The 24,500-nt window shown below is 65.4% G+C and overlaps 6 protein-coding genes across 6 annotated transcripts; 3 read left to right on the forward strand and 3 right to left on the reverse strand.

Annotated features, from left to right (window-relative positions):
• Window positions 1-1,169: 1,169 nt before the first annotated feature.
• Window positions 1,170-3,115, forward strand: EMIHUDRAFT_464911 (hypothetical protein). Its single transcript, XM_005764513.1, has 5 exons — window positions 1,170-2,075; window positions 2,148-2,215; window positions 2,305-2,472; window positions 2,544-2,684; window positions 2,760-3,115. The coding sequence occupies exons 1-5, from the start codon at window positions 1,376-1,378 to the stop codon at window positions 3,036-3,038; spliced, it is 1,356 nt and encodes a 451-aa protein (XP_005764570.1). The 5' UTR covers window positions 1,170-1,375; the 3' UTR covers window positions 3,039-3,115.
• A 1,078-nt stretch (window positions 3,116-4,193) lies between these two features.
• Window positions 4,194-4,978, forward strand: EMIHUDRAFT_437430 (hypothetical protein). The gene has a single exon (XM_005764514.1). It carries the CDS (start codon window positions 4,343-4,345, stop codon window positions 4,838-4,840), a length of 498 nt encoding a protein of 165 aa, XP_005764571.1. The 5' UTR covers window positions 4,194-4,342; the 3' UTR covers window positions 4,841-4,978.
• A 3,019-nt stretch (window positions 4,979-7,997) lies between these two features.
• On the forward strand, window positions 7,998-12,976 carry EMIHUDRAFT_104415 (hypothetical protein; the record flags this gene model as incomplete). The annotated part of the gene is made up of 3 exons (XM_005764515.1): window positions 7,998-8,289; window positions 9,015-9,148; window positions 10,553-12,976. The coding sequence occupies 3 exons, from the start codon at window positions 7,998-8,000 to the stop codon at window positions 12,974-12,976; spliced, it is 2,850 nt and encodes a 949-aa protein (XP_005764572.1).
• A 1,095-nt stretch (window positions 12,977-14,071) lies between these two features.
• Window positions 14,072-14,835, reverse strand: EMIHUDRAFT_357497 (hypothetical protein). Its single transcript, XM_005764516.1, has one exon. It carries the CDS (start codon window positions 14,809-14,811, stop codon window positions 14,191-14,193), a length of 621 nt encoding a protein of 206 aa, XP_005764573.1. The 5' UTR covers window positions 14,812-14,835; the 3' UTR covers window positions 14,072-14,190.
• A 1,232-nt stretch (window positions 14,836-16,067) lies between these two features.
• Window positions 16,068-17,956, reverse strand: EMIHUDRAFT_104417 (hypothetical protein; the record flags this gene model as incomplete). The annotated part of the gene is made up of 5 exons (XM_005764517.1): window positions 16,068-16,351; window positions 16,448-16,671; window positions 16,759-16,908; window positions 17,068-17,271; window positions 17,364-17,956. 5 exons carry the CDS (start codon window positions 17,954-17,956, stop codon window positions 16,068-16,070), a joined length of 1,455 nt encoding a protein of 484 aa, XP_005764574.1.
• A 2,679-nt stretch (window positions 17,957-20,635) lies between these two features.
• Window positions 20,636-22,179, reverse strand: EMIHUDRAFT_104418 (hypothetical protein; the record flags this gene model as incomplete). Its single annotated transcript, XM_005764518.1, has 2 exons — window positions 20,636-21,928; window positions 22,036-22,179. 2 exons carry the CDS (start codon window positions 22,177-22,179, stop codon window positions 20,636-20,638), a joined length of 1,437 nt encoding a protein of 478 aa, XP_005764575.1.
• Between the last annotated feature and the right edge of the window lie 2,321 nt (window positions 22,180-24,500).

Consider the following 24,500-nt stretch of genomic DNA (forward strand, 5'->3'; position numbering starts at 1 on the left):
CAAGTGCAACGCGCCTCATGTCGGAGAGCGACCGTGGTCCGTGCCTCGTTCGCCGCTTATGATGTAGAGTTTGTTGTAGAGATTTCACGTTGTAGAGCGCCTCTACATCGCTCTACAACGCACCCGCCTCGTCCCGCGGCGGATGTAGAGCTCTACAGCTCTACAGCGCTCTCCCATCTCTACAGCTCTACAGCGCTCTACACTCTACTCCTCTACACCCTCCCTCAGTGGACAGTGCGGCTGTAGCCCAAGGAGAGAGAAGCAGCAACAGGCCTAGCACCGTCGACGAGCGCAGCTGGCGCCTTGCGCTTCTTTGTGGAGGAAGCCTGCGCAGCCTGCGCTCCGGCCGGCAGAGGGCTTGCGACCCGTGGCAGGGTGGCGAGCGGAGGCAGCCCGCCGGTGGGCGAGCCAAACTCTGGCGGTGGCAGCCCGCTCAGCCCCAGGCGCCCCTCGAACCGGAGGGTGGTCTGCCGCCGCTGCGCGGTAGGCACGCCGAGGGCGGGAGACATATATGCCAGCTTCGCGCCACAGGTGGGAGGACCGATTCTCAGCAAGTTTGGCAGGGCGGGCAGCTGTGAAGGATCGATTGCTGTACAACGAGGGACCGATTCCGTGAGGGCCGGGTATCGATTAGGCCGCTTGAGGGCCGGATCTATTGCTGTTTACTTCATCTTACAGTTGTAAACAGATACCCGACGGTACAGAAGTTTACAGACCACGCCTGCTATTCACAGCACAAGCTTTGCCTGTACTCGCCAGAGCTGGGAGTCGGTAGGTAGGTAGGTAGAAAGGTGAAGAACAGCCAGGCTCGGACTGGACACCAACGCGGTATGGGTGGACGCTAGACAGATGATGACGACACGCACGAGCGACACACAGACACAAACAAGCTCACAAGACAAAGTCGGCTGTACTTCGGTGAAAAAGAAAACAGTTTTTCAAAACATCGAAGGCTTAGCTCAAAAGAAACATCCATAAAAAAAAGTTTGGCCGGTTGCTGGCTGCGCGCTCGGCAGTCTCGGAGAAGGTGGCACGGTGGGCGACGAGCACCGAGACGATGGTGGTGGTAGCACTCCCGCTCGCCTTCGTCTCCTTCGCGCTGGCCTCCGGCCCTCCGCGGCCGCTGCTACGTCGGCCGCTCGCGCCCATCGCAAGCGCGTGGCAGCAGGCGCGGCTCGAAGCCGGTCTGGTGGCCGAGCGCTCTGGCGGGTGCGACGCTGCGGCGGGCGGCTCGGGACGTCGGTGGTGGCGGCGCGTGGCGGGGTCGTCCTCGGCGGCGATCTGCTGCTGGGCCGCAGGCGTCGCGCTGCGAAGCGGCTCGGCGCTCGCGAGCGGCGGCGGCGGCAGCGTGGCTGCGGCGCTCGCAAAGGGGCGCATGGAGGGCGGCGAGCTGGCGGGGCGGGCGGCGCTGTGGATGCTGCTCTTCAGCCTTGCGGCCGTGTTTGCGGGCGCCGAGACCGCCATCACCACCCTCTGGCCGTGGAAGGTCAAGCAGCTCGCGAGCGACGAGGCGGAGGAGGAGGAGCGGACGGGCCGGCCGGGCAGCCGGATCTTTGAGAAGCTGCAGGGGGACATCACGCGCGTGCTGACGACGGTGCTCGTCGGCGTCACGATCTGCACCATCTACGGCACCGCCCTCGCCACCGACGTCGCGGTGCAGGTGTGGGGCCAGGCGGGCGTCGGGTACGCCACGACCCTGCTCACGCTGATGACCCTCTTCTTTGGGGAGCTGGTCCCAAAGTCGCTCGCGGTGGCGAACGCGGAGGCGGTCGCGCGCGCGACGCTGCCGCTCATCCACTGGTTCTCCTTCCTGCTCTACCCGCTCGGCCGCGTCATGTCGGGCGGCACGCGGCTGATGCTCTCCCTGCTCGGCGTGACCGCCTCGGAGGACGGCGAGGCGGTCTCCGAGCCGGAGCTGCGGATGATGCTGCTCAACGCGAAGCAGTCTGGCGCGGTCGAGCTGTACGAGAAGGACATGATCGAAGGCGTGCTCGACCTCGACCAGGCGACCGTCGAGCAGATCATGCAGCCGCGGGTGGAGGTGGTTGGCATCGAGGTTGGCGACTCGCTGCGAGGCGGCTCGCAGCCTCCTCACGACGCGCGAGTGCCGGAGCCGTCCGCTGAGCCTGCTCGGACCCTCCCCGCAGGCCTGCTCGCAATCTCGCAGACGTACAAGTACTCGCGCGTCCCCGTCTACAACGGCACCATCGACCAGGTGGCGAAGGGTGGCCCGCCGGCCAACCTCTGGCCGAGTCCACGCGGCCCGCCCAAGCGCTAGTGCCCAAGCGCCGCCCGCGGCTGCAGGTGGTCGGCGTGGCCCTCACCCGCGAGCTGATCGACTACGTCGACCGGCCGGGCGCCGACCTGAGCACGCTGCCCGCCTCGTCTCTGATGGAGGACATCGTCTATGTACCCGAGACCATGTCGGCGATGAATGCGCTCAAGCTGATGCGGCAGCGGCGGCTGCACATGGTCCGTGGTGGCGGGCGAGCACGGCCGCGTCAGCGGGCCCTTCTCTGGACCTTGTCCGAGCCTCCCTGCAGGTGGTGGTGGTGGACGAGTACGGCGGCACGGCCGGCATTGTCACTCTCGAGGACATCCTCGAGACGCTCGTCGGCAAAATCTACGACGAGGACGACGACGACGAGGTGCTCGAGGACATCGACATGATCGTGCGGCGCGAGGAGCGGAGCAAACCGCCGCGGACCGACTGGGCGGGCGGGCCCGCCTCTCTTCACACGCCCGATCGCTGTGAGCAGGACGGCTCGTACCTCATCGACGGCCCCGCCGAGCTCGAGGCCGTCTGCAAGGTCCTCGGGGTCAGCCTGTCCGAGGAGGCGCTCTCCGAGTTCGCCACGCTCTCCGGCTTCCTCTGCCACCAGGCCGGCGAGATACCCACCGACGGAGACGTGCTCTGGGTCGACCACGTGCGCTTCACCATCGTCGAGGCGGACGAGAGGCGCATCCTCGAGGTGGAGGCGCGGAACGTGACCGCGCCGGACGCCGGCGACGCCGCAGCCGGCGCCGGGCGCGCATGACCATGAGCGCGGCGGCCGTCTGTTCGTGATTCTTTTGCCCGCCAACTTGGAGTGCAGTTTTCGAAGCGTAATTCTATTGCCCGCCACGAAAAGAAAGCCAATTCTTGACTTGGGCCCTCGGAGGCCTGAGATTCTCTCGAGGTCTCGAGATCCACAGAGGTCAGACACGGGTTGGCATGATTGAGTCGCCGCCGCAAGCCCAGCCACCATCGAGGATCAACAAGGTGGCCATCGCAGTCGCGGGTGCGTTCGGCCTCGGCGCAGCAGCTCAACTCTCGAGTTTGCCTGCCGCGTCGATCACCGTCTGTGAGCTTCGTGTGTGCGATACAGCGTGGGAGTCGAACGCGACGCTTGAGATTGAGCGGCTGCGCGCCTGCGGCCTCGCGCTCGAAGCGCAGGCCGAGGGCCGAGGCGTGCTGAGAGCCGTGGCGTCCGTGGAAATCCACAACCCTCTTCTCTTCTCGCTGACGGCGCATCGCGTCGTCGCCGCGCTGGCACCGCCCGCGCCGGGCGATCCGCCCTCCACGCTTGCGGACGGCGCAATCATGCGCTGCGACAGTGCTGCCGCGCCGCTCGCTCCGGCGAGCAGCAGCCGCATCGCGCTGCGGTGTGAGATTGCGCTGAGCCAAGGGACCGCAGCGGCGGTGAGCCAGGTCGTCTCCAAAGGGTGGACGGAGATGCGCGTGCTCGGATCCGCAGAGGTATCGCCCCGCTCGCTGCCCGGAATCCGCCACGCCATCCGCTACACGGCGACGACGTCGTTTGGCGACGGCGCGGCGGCGCCCAACCGGCGGCGCGCCTACACGGCGACGACGTCGTTTGGCGACGGCGCGGCGGCGCCCAACCGGCGGCGCGCGGCGGTGGCCGAGAGCGGCGGGAGCTGTGGCGACCCGCTATGGGAGCCGCTATCGCTGCTCGATGCCGGCGCGTTTGAGGTTGGCGAGCCGGAGTACGACCCCTCCCTCCCCGTGCTCAAGCTGCTCGGCAAGGACCTCGACTGCGTGGCGGGCGGCGCCTTCTCCTTCGGGCTCTCGACGGCAACCAGCGCGACCGCCGACGGCCTGCGCACCGCCGCCGGCGCGTCCACCGGCGCGCTCGGCACCATCTTGCCCGTGACTCCGCTCGGCATCGCGGCCGGCTATCTGCTCGGAGGAGCCGCCAGGGACGAGGCGCTATTCTCGCCGCCCTTTCTCCCGCCGCCTCCGCCGCCTCCTCCTCCGCCGCCACCGCCACCGCCCTCGCCGCCGCCGCTCTCTCCGAGCACGGCGCCGGCGGCGCCGGGGGCGGAGTCAGAGCCGCGGCTGATGGCGGCGGAGCGTGTTGTGCTTGACTTGGTGTCTGGGTGTAGCGCGCAGGGGCTGCCGTCGACCGAGGTTGCATTCGCGTTCGAGGTGCCGCTCTACAACCCGGCGGCCTTCAACGTCACGCTCGAGCCCGAGTCCACCTCGGTGCTGCGCGACCGGGCCGGCCGCCTGGTCGGAGAGGGCTCGGTGCTCGAGGCCACCCACCTCCCGCCGCGCAGCTGGGCGCGCGTGCCTGCGATCGTCGATTTCCGGCACCTCGTCGACCGGCTCGACCTCGACGACCCCGAGGCGCGCCGCCACGCCGGCGTGCAGAATATGTACGAGCTGCCCATCGTGCAGCTGCAGAACGAGCTCGAGGGCTCCGAGTACGAGATGTCCGTCTCGCTCAAGGCTTCTGTGCTGGGCATGCGGCTGACGGTCGTCCAGCCGCACGCCATGAGGATGGCGCTTGGCGCGACGAGCACTGGCGCGAGCGTCAGCCGGAGGAGGCGGGCGTGAGCCACGCGCGTGAGCCATGACTTAGGCAAAAACGCGCGTCGCCAGCCGGCCATACTCCTGCCGTACTCGATCTCACGATGTGCGCCCTCTCTGTGCCCCTTGTGTGTTTTACTTCATACTTTATCGGTGTTACCTTGCTTTTGGAGTTCCGACTCTCGACAGCGCACTCAAGTCTCAACACTGTGGACAAACCGCTAAACGTAATGCTGCATCTGAAACACACCTTTTCACGCGTTCACCACAGAGAGTGCAGTCATAGAGCACCTCAGTCCTCTCCTTTTACGCTTTAGAGCTTCGAGTCTCACAAAACACAGTCATGAGAGTCAACACGATGCAACGACCTAAGCCCTGGTCTGACAGCCTGACAGCAAACCCGGACAGCGCCTGGCAGTGCCCCCGACAGCCTGACAGCGTTGACAGCACTTTCTCTGACAGTCTGACAGCACGTATCTGACAGCCTGACAGCAGAGTCTGACATCAGAGGGGCTCCGTCGCTGTCAGGCCCTAACGTGACAGCCTGACAGCTGCCTGACAGCCCGACAGCACACAGTGGCCTGACAGCAGCGCTGACAGCCCGACAGCCCGACCAGCCCGACAGCAGCACAGACCGTACACAGCCGTGCAGCCTCTTTCTTGCGCCCCATGAGGGTATAACAAAACATGCAAAGACATGCACATGTGGTCCATGTATTCATGGGCTGGTCATGGGTCTCTCTCTCAACCCTCCGTCCCTCCCGCCCCACCTCTGCGGACCCCTCTCTAGCACCGGCGGCTGTGCTACTACAAATGAAGCTACCAGCTAGCCTTCTGGGGCCCTACAGTCATATGCCTACGGCGTCTGGGTGGGGGTGGCCGCCGCCGTCTGTGCCGCGCTGCCGCCGCCGCCGCCTGCGCCTGCGCCGCCATCTGCGCTCCCCAGGCGGACCCCTTCTAGGCAGAGTAGAGACTAGAGTATGTGTAGTAGAGTCCTGCTGGTCTCCTCTTGATAATGTCATAAGTGTGGACAATGTGTCAGAGCCTGACAGCACCCCGACAGCACCACAACCGACAGCACCTGACAGCACCGGCGTCTCTGACAGCAGCAGCAGCCCGACAACTCTGACAGCTCCGACAGCGTCTGACAGCAACACCCGACAGCTCCGACAGCACCCGACAGCTACAGATCCCCTCTGATGTCAGACAAGCACCCGACAGCACCCGACAGCACTGACAGCACCTGACAGCTGGTCTGACAGAGGCACCTGACAGTGCCTGACAGTGCCTGACAGCCTGTGTGACAGATCGGCACCTGTGACAGCACCTGACAGCCTGACAGCCAGGGCTCAGGCAAGCAACAACTTACGTACTCTATTTCATCTTTCAACAAACACCTTTTTAACTATAGGCGGGCACTCCTGCGCGCTCACTTCTCAAGGCTCGGACGATGGGTGGCCGCTTCGCGCTTGTCGAAGGCGGGAGGCAGCGGGAGGGCAGGGGGAGCGATGCATGGACCATGGTTCAAGACGCCGTCGTCAGCGTACCACGGTCGTACTCGAGTCACATAAACACTTTGCTCATCATCGCATCGCACTCCTTTGGGTCCGCTGCTGATCGATTCGCAGCTTGATATAGCGCTGCGAGTGATCCCCACTCGGGTCGCCTGCGGGCCTCGATCGCATCCATCGCCGCAACTTGCGCCGGCGACGCTTGCGTGCGGAAGTGGTGGTTGGATGCACGGAAGCCATCAAAGGTGAGGCAGCAGCGCGTTTTCCAGCCGAGGAAGCTGGCTAGCGACGCCGCAAAGGCCTCGCGCGTCGCGCTCCCGCCGCTGTAAAGGCAGTCCACCGGAACGGCAAACCAGTCGTCACGCGGGAGCCGCTCCAACTCTGCGCCCAGGTATGCGAGGTGACTGGCCAGCCTCTCCGCGTGTGATGCCATCCCATTGTCCCAGTCGTGATGGCTCCAGACGGTAGAGCCAAAGTTGCGAACCAGAAGCAGAAGGCGCACGCTGATTTGCGGCTGCGCCTGATCCAACACCCCCAGGGCTGTGGATAGGTTGAGTGGATGAGGAGGGTCGCGCAGCCGAAACCCCCACGGGTAAGAACCGTCCTCAATAAAGACTGATCCCGCCGGGCTGCCAGCAATGATCTGGTCCACCGCGGTAGGATGGAGGACATGCCCATCCCTCGAGCTTTGGGCATACAGATTCAGCCGCAGCTTGCGATCTCGGAAATGCGTTCTCTTCAAACACTCGCCACTCTTGGCCGCGTCGCAACTATCGTCGACGCGGCAGCGCTCATGCGCTAGACTTTGAAGGATAATGTCATCCACACCATGATGACTACTGCCCTCAACTCCAAGCGCGAGGACAAACATCGGCGTCGCATTCTGCTGCGGCCACGGAGTCAGCTCAACGGCAGAGAAGAAGCCGCGCCAGCTCTGGCCAGCGAGGGCCAGCAAGGTGGCGCAGCCGAGCAATGCGAAGAGGCCGCTCGAGGGAGCAGCAACGCGGCGCGCGGTGTAGGTGGGCGGCACCGCTTGAATATGCATGTATGCAGAGTTATTGGGCGCGCGACGGAATGGCGGTAAAATGCGTAATTTTGGGTTTCTACAAAAGTGTTAGTGCCAGTGCGCGCCAGTCCCGTGCCCAGTGTTGTGCGAGGGAGTTTTGTTGTAAAATTCTACAAAAGTCTAGGTATCTTGTTAGCAGACAAGTGCAGAAACATGTGAGCACCCCTTTTTTTGCTGTATTTGACTCGTCTAAAAGAAAGAAAGAAAACGACAATTCAAGGGAAGGGTGGGAGGACGGCACGCCGCCACCACATACACAGTTTGTGCGCGCCGGATTGATTTTCTTTTTGTGGAAACTTTGGGTGGCATTGCGCCGCCCACCAAGGCGGCGTCGGCGAGCGCCTCCTCCTTTGTCGTCCACCACGCAGCAGATCTCCATGCACCATGGCGGTCGGTGGCGGGCGACGCCGAAAACATCAACAAGCAGGCGCGCAAGACGCGTACCAACTGGCTCAAATCCCCTGAGCGTGCCAACTGTGGGTCAACGACGTCAAGAACAAGCAGAGCCCCAGTGCGCAGTGGGGGGCGCCCATCAACCAAGCGCCCACCTGGCGCCCACCCGCCTAATACACCATCCAAGACTGCATCCAGACGCCTCTAGAAGGAAATGGAGTCACGCACTTTTGGCACGCAGGGCTGCGCGGCCGCCAGTCGCCACGCGAACGCTCCAGACGACGTCCCTGCATCGAGTACGCGGCGAGAGCGCGAGCGTGAGCGGTTGCGCAAGGTCTCGGCTTGTAGACGGCGCGAGAACCCTTCTCCGGCCGCAGCACAGCGCTACCGCGAGTACTTGCTCTGGACGGAGACGAGGCCGGTGCAGTTTGGCGACGAGCCGCCAAACGACACGTACGAGATCTTCATGAAGGAGCGCCGGCGCGAGGAGAAGGCGCGGCTGCAAGGTGTGGCACGCAAGCGGCAGGCGGAGAGACAACTGCAGCGTCAAACGGTCGTGTCGGACGCCGCCCTAGCTTCGCCCGCTGCGCAACCCGCAGCAAAGCGGCCCCGCGGCCGCCCAGCCGACCCCAACACGGAGCAGCGACGTCGCGATCGCCGGGAGCTGCAGCGCGAGAAGTCGCTCGCTCAGCAGCACCGTCGCGACGCTCGGGATGCAGCGAGAGCGGGGCAGCAGGTACGGAGCACGCTGCAGTTCATGGAGCTAAACCTCACACGTGCAAAGGCGGCGGGCTTCAATCCGTGGGGGGCGCTTCCTGACGATTCCACGCACGTGCAAGCATATGCATTTTGGCGCAGCAAGGCTTTGGGAGCGCAGGTTGACGCGAACCGGATGCGGCGCATGCCCGAGGCAGACGCTCTTGCAGCTACAGCTTTCGCGCGGACATTGACAGCCCGGGCTGCGAAAGCTGGATGGGCGGCGGCGGCCGAGCGGGCCACCACGGCTGATGCGATCGGAGAGGCACGCGCGGCCTCAGCTGCGGCGGCAGCGCATGCTCGGTATGCAGACGCTGTGGCAGTCGCGGCAGCCGGCGCACAGAGTGTTGCCTGAAGCAGCGCCGCCGGCGCGAGAGTGGTAGCCTCTCGGCGCTGCTGCAGCCGTCGCAGCCGTGGGTGTCCGCAACGTTCGCGGCCGTCAGCGCACCGCTGCCCGAGTGTGGCTTGGACGCAGATGGCGCCGCGCCGCCAGCGCTGCTGCCGCCGCCGCCGCCGCCGGGCCAGCCTAGTGACCCCACACTCCCCCACTTGTGGGTGCTCCCGCTCGAGGGGCAAACGGCACAAACGGGCCGGCTCGCGGACTTCATGGTGAGCTTAGGGCTCACTGTGAGAGAGCAAGACCTTGACTACGAGAGCTCCGATGACGATGCAGCCAGCGATGTCGACAGCGCGCGTTGCGATGAGCCGCTGGACCCTGACGTAGAGGCGGAGTTGCCCGATTATTTTTAATAGGCATTGCGGCTAGAATGAATATTCGGTCGCCCCGCCCCAAACGGGCTTCTTGGGTGGAAAGAAATGCCACTGGCGGCTTAGAAAGAAAGAAAGAAAGAAAACAGACACGCCAAACGAGGGATGGGACGAGGACAGGGTCCCCACCTGCACGAGCAGGATTTTGGAAGAACGATCAGGGGGACAGGTGGGGCTCTCCTGCTCCTGACAAGGGACACGACAGGCTCGCAGCGCGGTGCGCGGTGGACTCCCACATCCACTGGCGGTCTCATCTCAGTCTAGCGACCTGCCTCCAGCTTGTCGCTGGCAGTCTCTCCTACCACAGGCACACTGACACAGGGGTGGCAGGGGCGGCGGCACGAGTCTCCCACATACTATGCGGGCCTCACTAGAGGTGCGGCCTGTGCGTGTCCTCGCCCTTGAGGGGGGAGGGGAAGGGGCTGTGTGTCTGTGCATGTGTGTGTGTGTGTGTGTGTGTGTGTGTGTGTGTGTGTGTGTGTGTGTGTGTGTGTGTGTGTGTGTGTGTGTGCGTGTGCGTGTGCGTGTGCGAGCCGCCCTGAACGCCACGAGCGCGCCGCGAGCGCCGTAGCGCCGGCGAGCGCCGTCGGCAGCGCGCGACCGCCACCCAAAAGCGGAGGTACATCAGGAGCCGCAGCCGGCCTGCTCTATCAGCCCCGCAGCCGCGGTGGCGCGACCGGACCGCGGTCGCTCCAGGCGCCTTTTGGCCCCGGTTCGAATCGCGGTTGGCGCGCGCCCTCGCGGAGCGACGCGTGGCGCGCGACGCGCGCGCGTGCGCGTGCGCGCCCAGCCGAGCCCTAGGCCGTATGCCGTCTGCCGTCTGCCGTCTGCCGTCTGCCGTCTGCCGTCGGCTGTCGGCCGTCGGCCGTCGGCCGCCGCCGCCGCCGTAGCGGCGGCGAGCGCTCGCCTTTTGCGCGACGCGCAGTGTGGACGCGCGCCGCCCAGCGCCGGACGTGCCGGAGCCGGTCCGGCGCGCGCGCGGGCGGCCAGCGCCTGTAAACAGACAGCTGCCGCCCACACGTTCAAAGTGGCGGCTTATGCCCGGTTACTCAAGACCGTGTCTTTTTTTTTACTCTGATGTGCACATACACATGTATGTGTGTGCAATATACGCACACGCTCGCGACCCTGGCCGTCGCTGTCGCCTCTCCGCCTCGCCTACTGCGGTTTCTGTCCACCATATCGCCCAGCCCAGCCGTCGACTTTGTGTCGACCGGCGAGCAGCCCACTCACACGGCTGCCGAGGCTGCAGCTGCGCTCGGCCTCGAGGATGCTTCCACAGTCGTGAAGTCGCTCGTCTGCACAGCCTCCACGGGCAAGCCGATACTGGTGCTGACCTCCGGCTCGAGTCGCCTCGACATGAAGAAGGTCGGTCGATGGGCCAACTGCCGCGTACGCCTCGCCACGCCGTCGGAGGTGCAAGCCTGCACGGGACACGTCGCCGGAGAGGTGCCTCCGCTATGCGCAGATGCGAGCGACACGCTGAGCGTCCTCATGGACTCCAGAGTGCTCGACCTCGGCTCAACTGTTTACGCAGGAGCGGGCGAGCCGGGCCTGCATCTCCGCACGAGCCCGGCAGAGCTGCTTCGAGCCTCGTGCGCCGTCGTGGGAGATTTCACGGTGGCGGCGACAGCAGAGGCGTCAGCAGCGGCAGAGGCGGCAGCAGCGTCAGCAGCGGCTCCTCTCCCCGCGGCGCTGGCGCCGCCAGAGCCCGCGAGCTCGGCGGAGGAGCGCGGCCTCGACCAGCGAGCTGGCGGCCCGAGCGCGCGCCCTCTGCGCAGCGACGTTGCGGCGGTGTTAGCCGCGCGACCTCTCGCCGACGGCCTCGTCGAGCTGCCTCGCTGCGAGGTGCTGCGCGTGCGGAGGCAGGCGCGCTTGCTGCTCTTCGCCACGCTGCGCGTGCTGGCGCCGCCGCGCAAGGCTGCAGACGGCAGCCCGCTCGAGCTGCCCGCCGGCACCGGCGACTACCAGCTGATTGTCGGCAAGTCGTTTGTGCGCTCGGTCGGGGAGGAGGAGGCGCACGCGCGAATGCGCAGGGTCCGGGCGGGCAGCCTCCTCCGCGCGAGAGGGCGGCTGCAGCTCAACCCTCGCCTCACCGGGCCGGACTTGGTCGCCTGCGAGCTGGAGCTACTCGCGAGCCCACAGGTAGAGGCGCAGAAGGAGCCGCAGAAGGAGCCGCAGGACGCGCCATCAGTGAGGCCGCCGCAGAAGCAAGGCACGCCGGAGACGCGCCGGGCCGCCGCCTCGGCCGAGGAGCGGCCCTTTTCCTCGCCTCCGCTCCGTGCGCCGAAGCGGCCTCCACGGGTCCTCTCTGTCCAAGACGGGGCCGGGATCGCCGCCCTCTCGGCCGCGCTCGACGAGGCGGTGTCTCGGGGAGAGCCTGTTGCGTTCGACTGCGAGTGGCGGCCGCGCAACTGCCACGCGGACCCTTCCGACGACGACGGCTCGCTGCAGCTGCTGCAGCTCGCCACGCGGCGCGAGGCTTTTGTCGTCGACGTCGCCGCCTTCGCCTCGCCCGGCGCCGAGGAGAGCCGCTCGGAGCTGCGGCGCTGCCTCCTCCGCCTGCTCCGCGCCGAGGAAAGCGAGAAGCTCGGTTTCGCCTCCGGCGAGGACCTTCGCCGGCTCGAGACCTCGCTGCCGGGCGTCACCGAAGGCGCCGCGAACATGCGCGACTTGCAGCGCGCCGCGACGAGGGCGGTCGGCTCGCCGCGCCGGACGGTGGTTGGGTTGGCCGGCGCGTGCGAGGCGCTGCTGCGAGCGAGTCTTGACAAGTCGCGCCAGAGCTCCGACTGGGCCGCGAGGCCGCTGTCGGCGGAGCAGCTCGAGTACGCGGCGCTCGACGCTTTCGTGCTGCTCGAGCTGGAGGAGGAGCTCAGCCGGCTGGCGCTGCTCCCTCCGAGCCCGCCGCGCGGCGACGCGAGGGCGTCGGTCGCACTCGCACGGGAATCTCCACCGCCCGCTCGCACCTCCTCACCGCAGCCACCCCCGTCCCCTCCGTCGCTGGCTCCGGTGTCGTCGCGGGCCCTCCCCCTCTCCGGGCTGGAGGCGATGCTCTCCTCGTACGTCGGCCTCCCACTCGGAGGCCGGAGGAAGGTCTTGCGGCTGTGCGCGGCCGGCTCGGCTGCGGCGGAGGAGGCGCAGCTCGACGAGCGAGAGATCACGTCGGCGGGCGGGGGCGGGCTAACGCTGTGGGGAGACGGGTCGGCGTGCTTCTACATCAACTCGCAGAGCTCTCGGCCGGGCGCAAAGTACCGCAACCAGTTTTGGCGCGAGGGGCGCGGCGAGCTCGCGGGCGAGGTCCTCTTCTCGTGGTACTTTGGACGCGACCAGCGGCTGTCTGACGGCTGGGTGCAGCCCGCGCTGAGAGGGGAGGTGGAGCTACTCCTATTTTGCCGCCCGCAGACACGCAGCTCTCGCCGGCCGTACCGCTTCTGCGGCCGAATCCGGGCGGCGGCCGTCGCTCTGCCGCCGGGAGAGGAGGGCGTAGAGGGTGCGGAGGGATGGCCACCCGTCTGGTCCACGGATGGCGCAGCGCACGTCGTCTGGCGTTTGGTTGATGCCGACGCTCTGATTGAGAGCACGCACGGCGCTTTCGAGGACGTGTTTGGCCCGGGCGGTGGCATCGCGCCGATGCGCCCGAGGGGGTACGGTATGCAAGAGAGAAGCTGACCGCCGTTCGTCGGAGACAAGAGGAGTCACCGTGTCCCTGGAGACACAGGACCGATTAGGTTTCGTCCATAGAGTGCGTGTAGGACCGTTTACTACATGTAGTATTTCGTCATGGCTAGTTCCACCATTCACTCTGACACGCTCCCCACCCCCCTGCGCCCCCCTGGAGACTGAGCTCGAGGACAGAAGTTTTCACAGACTTTCTTAATAAATAAATAAAACGGGCACGCCAAACGAAGGGTGGGAGAAGGACAGGGTCCCGACAGACTTTCTAAAGAAAGAAAGAAAACACACAACCCAAGGGAGGGATGGACTTTCTTATTCAGGGAAATGGGGAAAAGCTTTCTTTTTCCAGAAGTGGAAAGCTTGGCCGCGCCTTGCTCTTGGCGAGACATGACTCAGCTCTGGCCCGCATCGGCTTCAGCGTTCGCCTGGCCTCCTGGGAGCGCACTGACGTGGGCACAGCCGCAGCCAGTGGCTCCCAAGGCCAGCGTGATCGCCACCAGCAGGCGCATAGCCGAGGCGGCCACTGCTGATGCCACTCCTCCAGCCGCTGCCCCTTCGCCAGCGGTGGAGGCTGCCGTCGCCGCTGCTCTGGCCGCGCACGCGCCCACGTACCTGGGCGTGCAGGAGTACTGTTATGCGCACGGCATCGGGCAGGGCGTTGAGGCTGCTCTGAACGCGGTAAGCAACACGGTGCCGGTTACGCCCTGGCGGGTGCTCGCTGACGCGCTGCCTCAAGACGTCAGCCTGAACGTGGCAACCGTGCCAGGCACTACCAACGAGGAGATTTCCGCGCTGGCGCGCCGATGGCAGATGAGCATCGCCAACTGATTGGCGGTATTGATTTTAGCAGCACCGCGCCGCGCCCAGCTGCTGTAGTCACAGCTCTGTGAAGGAGTCGGCCCGCAGGCCGTTCATCTCCCGAGACCGGTGCCCGGCGCCGAACCTGTGTCGGTGCCTGTAGAGTTGACATAAAGTATAAAGCGCAGTATACCGCTCGCGAGGGATCGGTACGAGAGAGCTCCTCGCACGTCACACTTCAGACCTCGTCACAGAGATCTCAACGGATTACAACCGGCTCACGCAAGCTCTCACACCAAACGCACTATTAGCTCTCATGTGGTATACTGTGGTACCGGCTCAGCTGAGGAGACACGTCGATCTCTTGCAACACTGGCCGGCCAACACACGCGACACCGTGGAGGGAAGAGCTACCAACGCGAGAGTACCGGGCACACGACAGCGGGCGTCTCGGGCACGTTCGGGACGTGTACTTCGTCCCCCGACGCCGCTGCCCGTTTGTCCGTGAGCTGCGGCAGCAGCGCCTGTGTGATCACCTCGATCCCGCTCGGCGTGCCGATCTGCCTGCGAAAGGTGTAGTCGAAGTCGTACAAGAACTTGCCGTGGTACTCGTCATAGTTGGCCCACTCGTCGTGGGCAATGCGCGAGAGCACCTCCTTCCCGTTCTGCGTGTAGTGGTAGTACATCGTCCCAGGTACGAGCCGGGTGCCGGGCATGCAAGCTCCGAGCTCCGTCAGGTGCCGGTTCAAGTCCGCCTCATCGATGCACGCCTGCGCCTGCTCCTGCAGCAGTCCGACCTGCTCCGCCAGCACCGACAGCCTCGCGCAGGCCGGCGGGTCGCGCGCCACCAGCGCCGCCGCCTTGTCGTTTGTCGTGATCATGCTCAGCAGCTGCTTGGCTCCCTCGTCGTACTCGGAAGAGAGGGCTGTGCTCGTGACCATGGTGATGTCGCCGTCGAGCTTCGCCTGCTTGGCCAGGCGGCCCTCGGCCTTCTCGACGACTCGCTGCGCCTGCTGCTGCACGAGGCCCATCTGCTGCGTCAGCAAAGACAGCCTCGCGTAGGAGGCGGCGTCACGCTTGACCGAGTTGACGGTCGTCTCGTTGACTGCGAGCATACGGAAGAGTCGCGTCGCCACCTCCTTGTTCATGTTCAGGTTCTTCACATCTCCGGCCGTGCAGACCTGGGGGGCGCCAGTCAATGCCTCCGGCGCCGGAACGCCGTGGCAGACCTCTGGCATCGGCTGGCTGGAAGAAGAGTCCTGGTACTTCACTTCCGAGAAAAGAATTTTTTCCCGGACTGGCGCGCACTGGCCTCCGATCCCTCCCTTGGGTTTCCTTTTTCTTTCTTTCTTTCTGGCACTAGACTGAGATGAGACCGCCAGTGGAGTTGGGATTCCACCGTGCACCGCGCTGCGAGCCTGTGTCGTGTCCCTTGTCAGGAGCAGGAGAGCCCACCTGTCCCCCTGATCGTCCTTCCAAAATCCTGCTCGTGCAGGTGTGGACCCTGTCCTCCTCCCCTATCCCTCGAGCCTCGTTTGGGTTGGTTTTCTTCTTTCTTTTTTTACTGGGCACGGGACTGGCGCGCACTGGCACTAACACTGGCGCGCACACACTGGCACTAACACAGGTACACAACGGGAGCCGCCAGCGACTCCCGCGAGGCCGAGGGCGGCGAGGCACTTAACGTGCGAGAAAAGAATTTTATCCTGCCCTCCTTGTTTCATCCGAGAGAGAGATTTTTGAAAACGAACAAGAAACCACGACTCTCACAGTGATTCTCTCTTCATCCGCGAAATCCCTGACAGAGGAGGAAGCGACAGGAGGGAGAACGACGAGAGTGGGACGACCGCGAGGTGGCCATGACCCATGATGCATGAAGGTTGCAGCGAGAATCGGCGAGGGACTGCGAAGGGAAGATAGAAAGAGGCAGACGACCAAGGGTTAGGGTGGGCGACGGCTAGCACCACACTCCTCTCCTTAAAATCCTGTGTGGTGGCGGCGTGCCGTCCTCCCATCCCTCCCTTGGGTTGTCTGATGTCTGATTTCTTTCTTTCTTTCCGTGAAATCCTCCCTGTGTGGTGGCGGTTTGCCGTCCTCCCATCCCTCCCTTTCGTCTTTCGATCCCTTTCTGTGTTGTTTTCTTTCTTCCTTCCTTCACCCTCCCCTCGCCCCTCGCGCCTCGGTGCTCTGTGTTCCAGTGCGCGCCAGTCCCGTGCCCAGTGTTGTGCGAGGGAGTTTTGTTGCGTAAAATTCTTTTTTCTTATCCTTTCTTTCCACCCACACCCTCTCAGAAGAACACGGTGGCGCCGGTGCCGGCCTGCTCGCCGATGCACGAGCTGAGGGATGCCGGGTTGCGCGGGCAGATGAGCTGCCCGACGGCGCGCAGCAGCGTGTCGGCCCCGCGCGCGAGCGACATGTTGTAGCGGAGCGGCGCGTCGCCGTACCCGAGGAGCAGCCGCTCGCGCGCGGCGAGCAGGGCGGCGCGAAGCTGCGGTAGCCGCGGGGCCGCCTCCTCCAGGGCCTTGCGCACCGTCTCTGCGGGATAGCGCATGTACTCGAGCTCGTCCACGCCTGGCTCCGGCGAGGCGGGCGTCGGCTCTGGCTCGAGAGGGCGGGGCGGCAGCCGATGTCCCGAGCGGGCTAGAGGGGGAATTGAGTGGAGCGCACCGACGGTGAAGTCAGCGTACGGCAGCGGGCCGCCCTGCCTTTTGCGGAATGGGAGCACCGTCTTGTCTCCAATCACCAGCGGCACGCACCCGGCGGCCACGGCATCCACCAGCATGCGGCCCGCGTTTTGCCCGTCGCCGCGCACCACGACGCAAAAGTCGGAACGGAGCGCGGCTCGGGCGTACGCGTACGCGTTGAACGGGACCGCGCTGCCGCCGCTCCACCTACCAGCCGGCAGGTCGACGGCCCTCTGGGCGCAGCGCGGACGGTGCGGGCAGCAGCTCGCCACTCACCCCTGCGCGACGAGCCACCTGCGGGTGTCCGGCTCGAGGGAGGCAGATCCGCCGCGCGTGAACTTGACCGCGGCGCCGGGGAGCTGGCGGAGGGTCCAGAGCCGCGCGCGCAGCTCCTGCGCCTCGTGGCTCTTCGCGTGCAGCCCTCGGAAGAAGAGCGACGTCGGCCTGCGAGCACGAGGGCCCTGTGTCGAGACGTAGCACAAGCTCCCTCGTCTCGAGGCGAGGCTCCCTCCCGCCAAGCCCCAGCTTCCCCTCCCTCCCGGAAGTGCGGTACTACGAAGCTGGAGTGCTGCGCGCCTTCGCCGCGCCGCGGCGGCGCCGCACATCTGCCTCGCCGTTTGCAGCTGCACCGCGAGCGTGGCGAGGGGCGGGAGGGGCAACGGCGGGATCACCACCCGTCGCTGGAAACCGCGGGCGCAGCTGCGGCTATCAGCGCAAAGCGCAACGGCGCCGGAGGTTGCCGCGAGCTCGCCGAGGGCGCCGAGCGCGTTCCGGTCCTCCGGGAGCGTCGACGCGAGCAGGAGGTGCCTATAAGGTGCGGGCGCCGTCTCGCCTCTGCGCCGGCCCGTCTCGCGGCGGAGGGTCGAGGCGGTGGGCGCCGCCGCGGCGCCGCCTTGAACCAGGGGGAGGTGCGGAGCGCAGAGGCGGCCGCCTCCATCCGGTTGAGGTGCGTCTGCCCGTCGCATCCGCCCGTCGCCTCGGAAAGCGAGCCATAGGCGGGCACCACATACAGCGCCGCCCGCTCTGGGATGCGCGTGCGGGCAGGGTGCTGCCGCAGCGCCTGGTACAGCCACAAGCCGTGCGCGAGCTGGATCGGCGGCGCGCCGTCGCGCTGATGCGCCGAGTCGTTGACGGCGAGCGCCCACGGCGGCATGCCCCGCGCCGCCTCGAAGCAGCGCGAGAGCCGCTCGCCCCACTCGAGGGCGGGCTCTTCGTACAGGTAAAAGGCGGGAGGGCTGCCCTGCCGCTGCGGCGAGGAGGCGCAGCCGGCGCCGGTGTGTCGGGCCGCCAGCTGCGGCGGCGGCTGTGCGCCCACGCGGAGGTGGGCGACGTACCCTCTAGAGGTTGGCTGCAGGCTCGGTGTGGCCAACACCAACGCAAAGCTGCACACCGAGCGGCGAAAGTGGAAGCAGGCGCACCGCACCCGCTCGCAGTGCGCCTCGCAACCCTCAACGGTGGTCGTGCGGACCTCCGAGTCGGCCCCGTTGCACATCGCGTTGGCGCGCGAGGAGAAGGTGGGGGAGTCTGAGGTGGGACGTGGTGGCGGGAGAGCGGAGGCGCCCTTGCCGCAAGCGCAGCAGTGCTGCTCGGGGTGGTTGAACACCTGGTGGTCTCAGGGCAGGCGCGTGCTGTCGTGTATTGTTCTCGGTCGGTGCTGGCGTGATAGTGAGTGGGGCAGCGAGAGCCGCTCTGTTTCGGTCAGTGTGTTTGCCGCGCCTCGCCAGCCGCCCACTCGGAGCCCTGCCGGAAGGCGCCGCCGTCGCACCAGTCGGCGTAGTCGCGGCACGTCTTGCCGCGGTTGTTCTCCCACCCAACGGTGTCCTCGCACTCCGGGCCAGACTCTGCCATGGTGTGCGGACGCAGAGGGGACGTTGTCGCCTGGGTGCCCGCCGTGTGTTGTCCGGCGGTGGGACGCGTACATTACAACGTAGTGTAGAGACGATTTGCGCGCAAGGCTCAACGCTCGGGCGTTGACCGCACCGCGTACCCTCCCCACTCCCGCCTCTCATTTGAGCGGGAGATCGATCGGTCGGCGGGAGCTGCGGACGTTCAATACCAAACAACTCTAACACTCACACACACATCATTTGGGGCCTGGAGCCCTGTTCACGCGCGCGCGAGACTGCAGACAGGGTTTGTCTCATTTGTGTCACAACGCGGGGATTGCTGACTTCGTACCCCGCCTTCGACGACGCGCTGCTGCAGGCGGGGGTGGCGAAGCGCGTGCACACGCCGCTGGAGTTTGTGCTCGGCGCCGCCGCCGTGAAGCCGCCCTCATCTGCGAGCCGGGCAGCTGCGTCTCGTACTCGTCCACAAACTATGTGCTGCTGGGCCTTGTGCTGCTCGCGCTCGACGACTCCGCGCAAGCCTGGCACCCGCCCATCCCCCACCCTCCTTCCCTTTTGCCTTCCTTTGCCCCCCCCGCCCCCCCCCCCCCCCCGTTGCGTGAAATCCGGCACGGTTTCACGCCTGCTCTGCCGAGGGGAGGGGCCGGGCTCATAGCGGCGAGTCGAGCTCCTGCCTCTGGCCCCCGTATGTGATATTCCCCATGTGCAGTGAGATGTAAGCTAACGAACGGACGTCGGCGCAACTTCTCGTTGGCAGGTGCGTCGCGTTCGTCCCAGCTCTCTGCTCTGAGTTCTGATTTCAGTCGCCCCACCCTCCGCTCCCTTGCGACTCTGTGATTTGTTCGGTTGTTCCACCCTCAGAGGTGTGTCTTGCAGGCTGTTCTCCCGTCGTCATCCCTCCGCCTTTCATGTGCATGTTTGCTGCCTGCGTTGTGTCGTGTGTGCCTGTTTGTCCCGGGGAGGGGGCTAGGGGGCATCGCCTTCCTCCCCCACGCCACGCATGTCAGGCTCGGCCGCCGCGAGGTCTCGCGGCGGCTTGGCTGAGTGAGGGTCTCCTGAGGGAGGGTGTAGATGATGTAGAGTGTAGAGCGCTGTAGAGCTGTAGAGATGTAGAGCGCTCTGGAGCGCTGTAGAGCTGTAGAGCTCTACATCCGGCGCGTGACGATGCGCCTCCGTTGTAGAGCGATGTAGAGGCGCTCTACAACGTGAAATATCTACAACAAACTCTACATCATAAGCGGCGAACGAGGCACGGTCGCTCTCCGAGCGACACGAGGCGCGTTGCACTTGCCAGTGCTGCCCTGGCCTTCTGTCTGCCCGCCCAATGGGTAGGAGGTGCCTCTGCTGCTATGGCATGCCTCACGGCTGCGACTGGCCGGCGCCTCGGCGCGTCAGCTCGGCTCGGCGTAGCGATAGTGGCCAGCGCAACTCGCCTGGACTCAACGCTCAGCCAGGAGCTCCCGCACGCGCTGGCGCGAGTCATGGCGCATGCAACGCGCAGCAATGCTCGCCTCGCCTCGCGCAAATGCGACCGTCCTCGCAGCCGACAGTCCACCGCCTGCTAAAGAAGCACAGCGACGAATGCGGCACCGGCGACGCATGGCAGGCTGGTCATGACGCAGTTATAGGGTGTTGTGTGCCGTCGGAGTGACTCTCTGTGTGTCAGGGATAGTCAGGGCTGTCCATCAGAGCTCCAGTAAGCTCGGAGACACCCCATTAGCGCGGCTCGACCTCTTTGAGTCACTGCCTTCCCAGCAGTGATTGCAGAGCTGAGGTAAGGGGGGGGGGGGGGGTCTTTACTGTTGACGACGCACTCCTTCGAAGAGGATCCCCTTCAATCAGATGGCCGCCCCGCAGCCTGCGCCACAGCTGCCAGGTGACAGCAGGAGCAACAGTGGCGGCGGCGTCGGGGGTGGCTCGTACACGCCTCACCTTGCCGTCACCAAGCTGCGAAGCTCGGAGGAGATAGCGCCTGCGCCGCTCTCGCCGTTCAGCTTTCTGCGACAGCTCTCTGGGATAAAAGTCTTTGACAGCTCCCCGCCTGCCTCGCCAACGGACGCGCCAGCGGCTGGAACATTGCGACGCTGGGCATCTCGAGAAGTCCACTAGCGCTGACCGGGTTGCTCCACTAGTCCCAGCCGGAACGAGTATGGCGTTTAGAATGGAATCTTCATAGCGAACGTTAGACACAGTGGCCGTGTTTCGTGCCGGCATTCTGTAAATGTAAACGTACTGAGTAAACACGGCATGCACCGAACGTAACGTACCGCGTCGCAGAGGACGTACCACTGTGCGCCGCTCCCGCACGCGTCCCACTCCCGGCCTCACCGAGGACCCGCCTCAAACATCTGAGCCGCGCCAATGAGCTGTGAGGCCGCAAAGTTTTGTCGGTTGGGCAGGACGGTGTCCATCTGGCTTGCCTCTATGCCAAACCACTCGAGCACGCCGCTCCATACCGCCTCCCATGGCAGCGTCGGTAGCATGCGGCCGCGGCCAATGTCGAGGGGGTTGCCCTCACTGAGGTCGGACGGATAGGTTCCGAGGACGCGGCCCCCCTTGATCGCCCCGCCCACGACAAATATGTTCCCGCCCCACCCGTGGTCCGTCCCCTGCCCGTTGCTTGTGAGTGTCCTGCCAAAGTCGGAGGCGGTGACGACCGTGACGCTCTCCCACAGGCCCTGCGCCTTGAGCTCGGCCTCGAAGCTCGCGAGCGCCGCGTTCACCTCGGCCAGCTTGACGTCTACGGTCCCGATCGCGTCGGTGTGCGTGTCGAAGCCAAAGTGCTCGGTGAAAAAGGCTGCGCGCTCGAGCTGCAGCTGCGGCTGCAGCTTGAGCACCTTGCACACCTGTGCTAGCTGCATCGAGATCGGATCGCTGGCGAACCTCGCCGACAGCCGCTGCGCGTCCATGGCCGCACCGAGCTCCTCTGTGGTGCGTAGAGCCTGCTCGAGAGCGCCCTTGTACGTCTCGGCAAAGATCGAGCTTGAGACGGGCGAGGTGATGTTGCGAATCAGGTGTCCCAAACCGCCGAGCTCAGGCTGGATGATTCCCTTCTCCTTGTCGAGAAAGTCTGGCGCGTGGGGCGCGCCCTCGAGCATCTTGGCGCTACCACTGGTGGAGAAGAGGCGCGATCGGTACCTTTGCTCGTGTGCGTCAAGCGCCGTAACAGCGCGGCCGAGCACGCCCTTGGCCTGGATGGACTGCGCGTGCACATTCTGAACGCACCGGCGCTGCACGTTGTGTGAGAAAAGCTGCGGCGGTAGCTGCACCGATCCGGGTGTCCCAAACTGCGCCTTGGTGGTGGGCTCGACTAGGGTGCCAACATTGGCCACTGCAAGCGCATCCCCGGCAGCATAGGCGCGCTGGAGCGCCGTCAGTCGAGGGTGGAGCCCAAACCAGCTGCACGGCTGGTCCGCCGCGTCCGAGCGGATCGCCAGAAGGCTCGACTTGTTGAGCGCGACTGTCGTTCGCCGCCTGCGGTAGTCGCGGTAGAGATCGCGCGGAGAGCACGAGTGTGGGACCAGGGCATTCCAGGAGTCGAGCCCGCCGTGCAAGAAGAGCACCACGACCGCCTTGAAGGGACGGCCTGAGAAGCCCGCCACGCGCGTGCACGACGCCTGTGCACCACACTTGCAGCTTGTGATCGCATCGGATGGGTACTCGCAGACAATGGGACGCAAAGGAGTTCCTGCCGCCGGTCTTCTGGCTGAGTGGCCACATGCACCGCAAACGGCCGATGGAAGAGCAGCTGGCCATGCAGCTGCACACAGTACGGCCGACCTGGGTGCCGCCGTATCGCAAGGAAGATATAACTCGTATGGTAAAATCGAGTGAACTTGCCACGGAAGGCCTCCGCCTGCGTGACCATGCTACGCCCGACCTCCGCGACAGCGCCGGAGCCACCGCCGACGAGCGCAGCACCTACTCTTTTGCAGAGATCTCGTGCGCGTTGACGCATCTTCGCGCGATCCGAGAGGCCAACCACAGCCGTGCTGAGGTGGCTCTAATCCTGGAGGATGACATGATCTTTCCCACACGCGAGGGTGCCGGGAGCTCTAGCGCTGCCAGTATCATTTCCTCCATTGTCAAGTACGCAAACACTCGCACGCCCGGCTGGAGCATCGTACAGCTGCACACCAACAACCAAGCGCTGGCCGCCGACATGTGTATGCGCCAGACCAAACCTCTTATGAAGTGGTCGCCGCATCACTGGTCGACCGGGGCGTACTTGATCTCGCGTGCTGGCATGCGCACCGTTCTCAAGGCCACAGGCTTTGGATGCCACCAACTCTGTGGGAATGCCAGCCGACCGATCCGGCTGCCAAAGAACGCGGCCCAGGCAGACCGTTCGGTCTACCTATCAGGGCGGAAGGACAAAACCTTTTCGTACACGCGCCCGCTGTTCACGACGCGACCGCTGAACAGGTCCTCGATCCAAACGCAGGCGCAGTGGCAGCGCACAGCGCCCGATGCCGGTATCCTCTTCACAGAGCAGTACCTTGCGAGCGGCAGCCTGATGTGTGAGCCACTATCATGGGATCGCACCCGTCAGGCGCGTGAGGGCCAGCGAGGCCAACTCGTGCCGCTGATAAGCCAATGCAACGGCGCCGAACTTCAGTTGGTGTCGCCGCCCGTCAATGTGTCGGGGAGCGACGCGTGCAGCGAGCTTTGTGACGAGCTAGAGTGGACCAGGGCGAGCTCGCTTGAGGCAAGCGTGGCCTCGTGTCACCGCCGTCCTTGTCGTCGTTGCGACGGGTTTGACATTCGGTCAAGGGAAGGCGGTGGCTCCACGTGCTGGCTCTACCAGGGTTGTAGCGGCGGCATGGCGGTGCCGGCACGACACCTGCTGTGCACAGCCGAGACCTGCGGGCATGCCCGGCGAGGGCAGCTTAGTCCACTCAAGCTGCACTGTACCTCGGGCAAAGCCAGCTCCACCCGAGAGGCTCCCGTCTCCGCGGTGATTGTCGACTCGCACTGGGATGCGGGCCTGCGGGCAGTGCTTGCGCACGCTCTCGCGAGTCTCGCACCGATACCCGTCTACTGGCTCCACGGGCAAGGCGCACTAGCGGGGTCGGTGCCCCTCGAGGGGCTGAGGAATGGCAGCGTGCAACTTTTGCGAGGCTACCCTCATCTGAGCCGTGCACCGCAGCGGAGCTTGTCAGACGGCACGAGCAAGCCGCTCCGAGAGGCAGAGGCGGACCGAGACAGCTTGCGCGCCATCCAGCGAGGTGCGGAGAGCGACCGTTTCCACGCGTGTCGGCTACCAGTGACACGGCTGACACGCACGCGAGCACGCCGCCTCTTCAGCGCTTGGCGGCTCCACCCGCGCTTTCTCGAGCAGATGCCGTCGCCGCACGTGCTCTTCTTCGAGCGCGACGTCGCCTTCTGCGCGGGCGCCTCGCGGCCCCTGTCGTGGTTTGTGTCGCAGCGCTACGATATGATCGGTGCGCCCCACGACGGGAGGAACGGCTTTTGCCGTGCCCTCGCCCAGGGGCGGGAGCACGAGCGCTGCTGTTGCAGCGCGGGCCTCTCGCTCGTCCACACGCCGCGGTTTGCAGCGTCGCTCGACGCCGCGCTACGCCGCAAGCTGCCGCCGGCTATCTCGTGGGCGCAGCACTCCAACGACATGTTCGTGCTGGCACACGCGGCGCAGAACTCGTCTAGCTTCCGGCTTCCGTTGGCGCGCGATGCGGTGCTCTTTGCCATTGAGGGGGTCTGGGCCTCTGGCGGGAGGCAAGCGGACTGGCCCACGCCGTTTGGCGTGCACAAGCCGTGGCAGGCGCTAACCGATGAGCGAGGGTTCGCGTCGGACGCGCCCTCCAACGGCCATCTGCAGCGGCTGGTTCAGCAGTGCCCGGAGGCCCGCCGGCTATGCCCACACGCCGCTGCCGAGTGCCACGCCGTGGCAAACACGCCGCAGAGCTCGTCGCACCTCTGCGCTGCGGCGGCGCGCTTCACGCAGATAGCGTGCCGCGGCGTGATCCCACTGTACGCGCAGCGTGGGTCGGGGACATGAAGCTCACTTCCGGAGTAGTTGGTGTGTATGTATCGAAGGCACTGCCGTAATAATCCGCCGCGAATTTGTTCTAAAATTCTGGTCACAATCCCCCCGAATTCTTTTTTCGAGGGAGTTTTGTTGTAAAATTCTTTTTTCCCCGGAGGGTGTTGTAAAACCGCTCTGGATTCGGT

This window comes from Emiliania huxleyi, assembly GCF_000372725.1.
Source record: "Emiliania huxleyi CCMP1516 unplaced genomic scaffold EMIHUscaffold_59, whole genome shotgun sequence".
Lineage (NCBI taxonomy): Eukaryota > Haptophyta > Isochrysidales > Noelaerhabdaceae > Emiliania > Emiliania huxleyi.

Bases quoted from the DNA above. Each gene is read 5' to 3' on its own strand.
- EMIHUDRAFT_357497 (XM_005764516.1), bottom strand. From the start codon at position 14,811: ATGGGCCTCGTGCAGCAGCAGGCGCAGCGAGTCGTCGAGAAGGCCGAG.
- EMIHUDRAFT_464911 (XM_005764513.1), top strand. From the start codon at position 1,376: ATGGAGGGCGGCGAGCTGGCGGGGCGGGCGGCGCTGTGGATGCTGCTC. The intron at 2,216-2,304 runs GTGGCGAAGGGT...CCGCGGCTGCAG, and splicing joins ACAACGGCACCATCGACCAG to GTGGTCGGCGTGGCCCTCAC. The intron at 2,473-2,543 runs GTCCGTGGTGGC...GCCTCCCTGCAG, and splicing joins GGCAGCGGCGGCTGCACATG to GTGGTGGTGGTGGACGAGTA.
- EMIHUDRAFT_437430 (XM_005764514.1), top strand. From the start codon at position 4,343: ATGGCGGCGGAGCGTGTTGTGCTTGACTTGGTGTCTGGGTGTAGCGCG.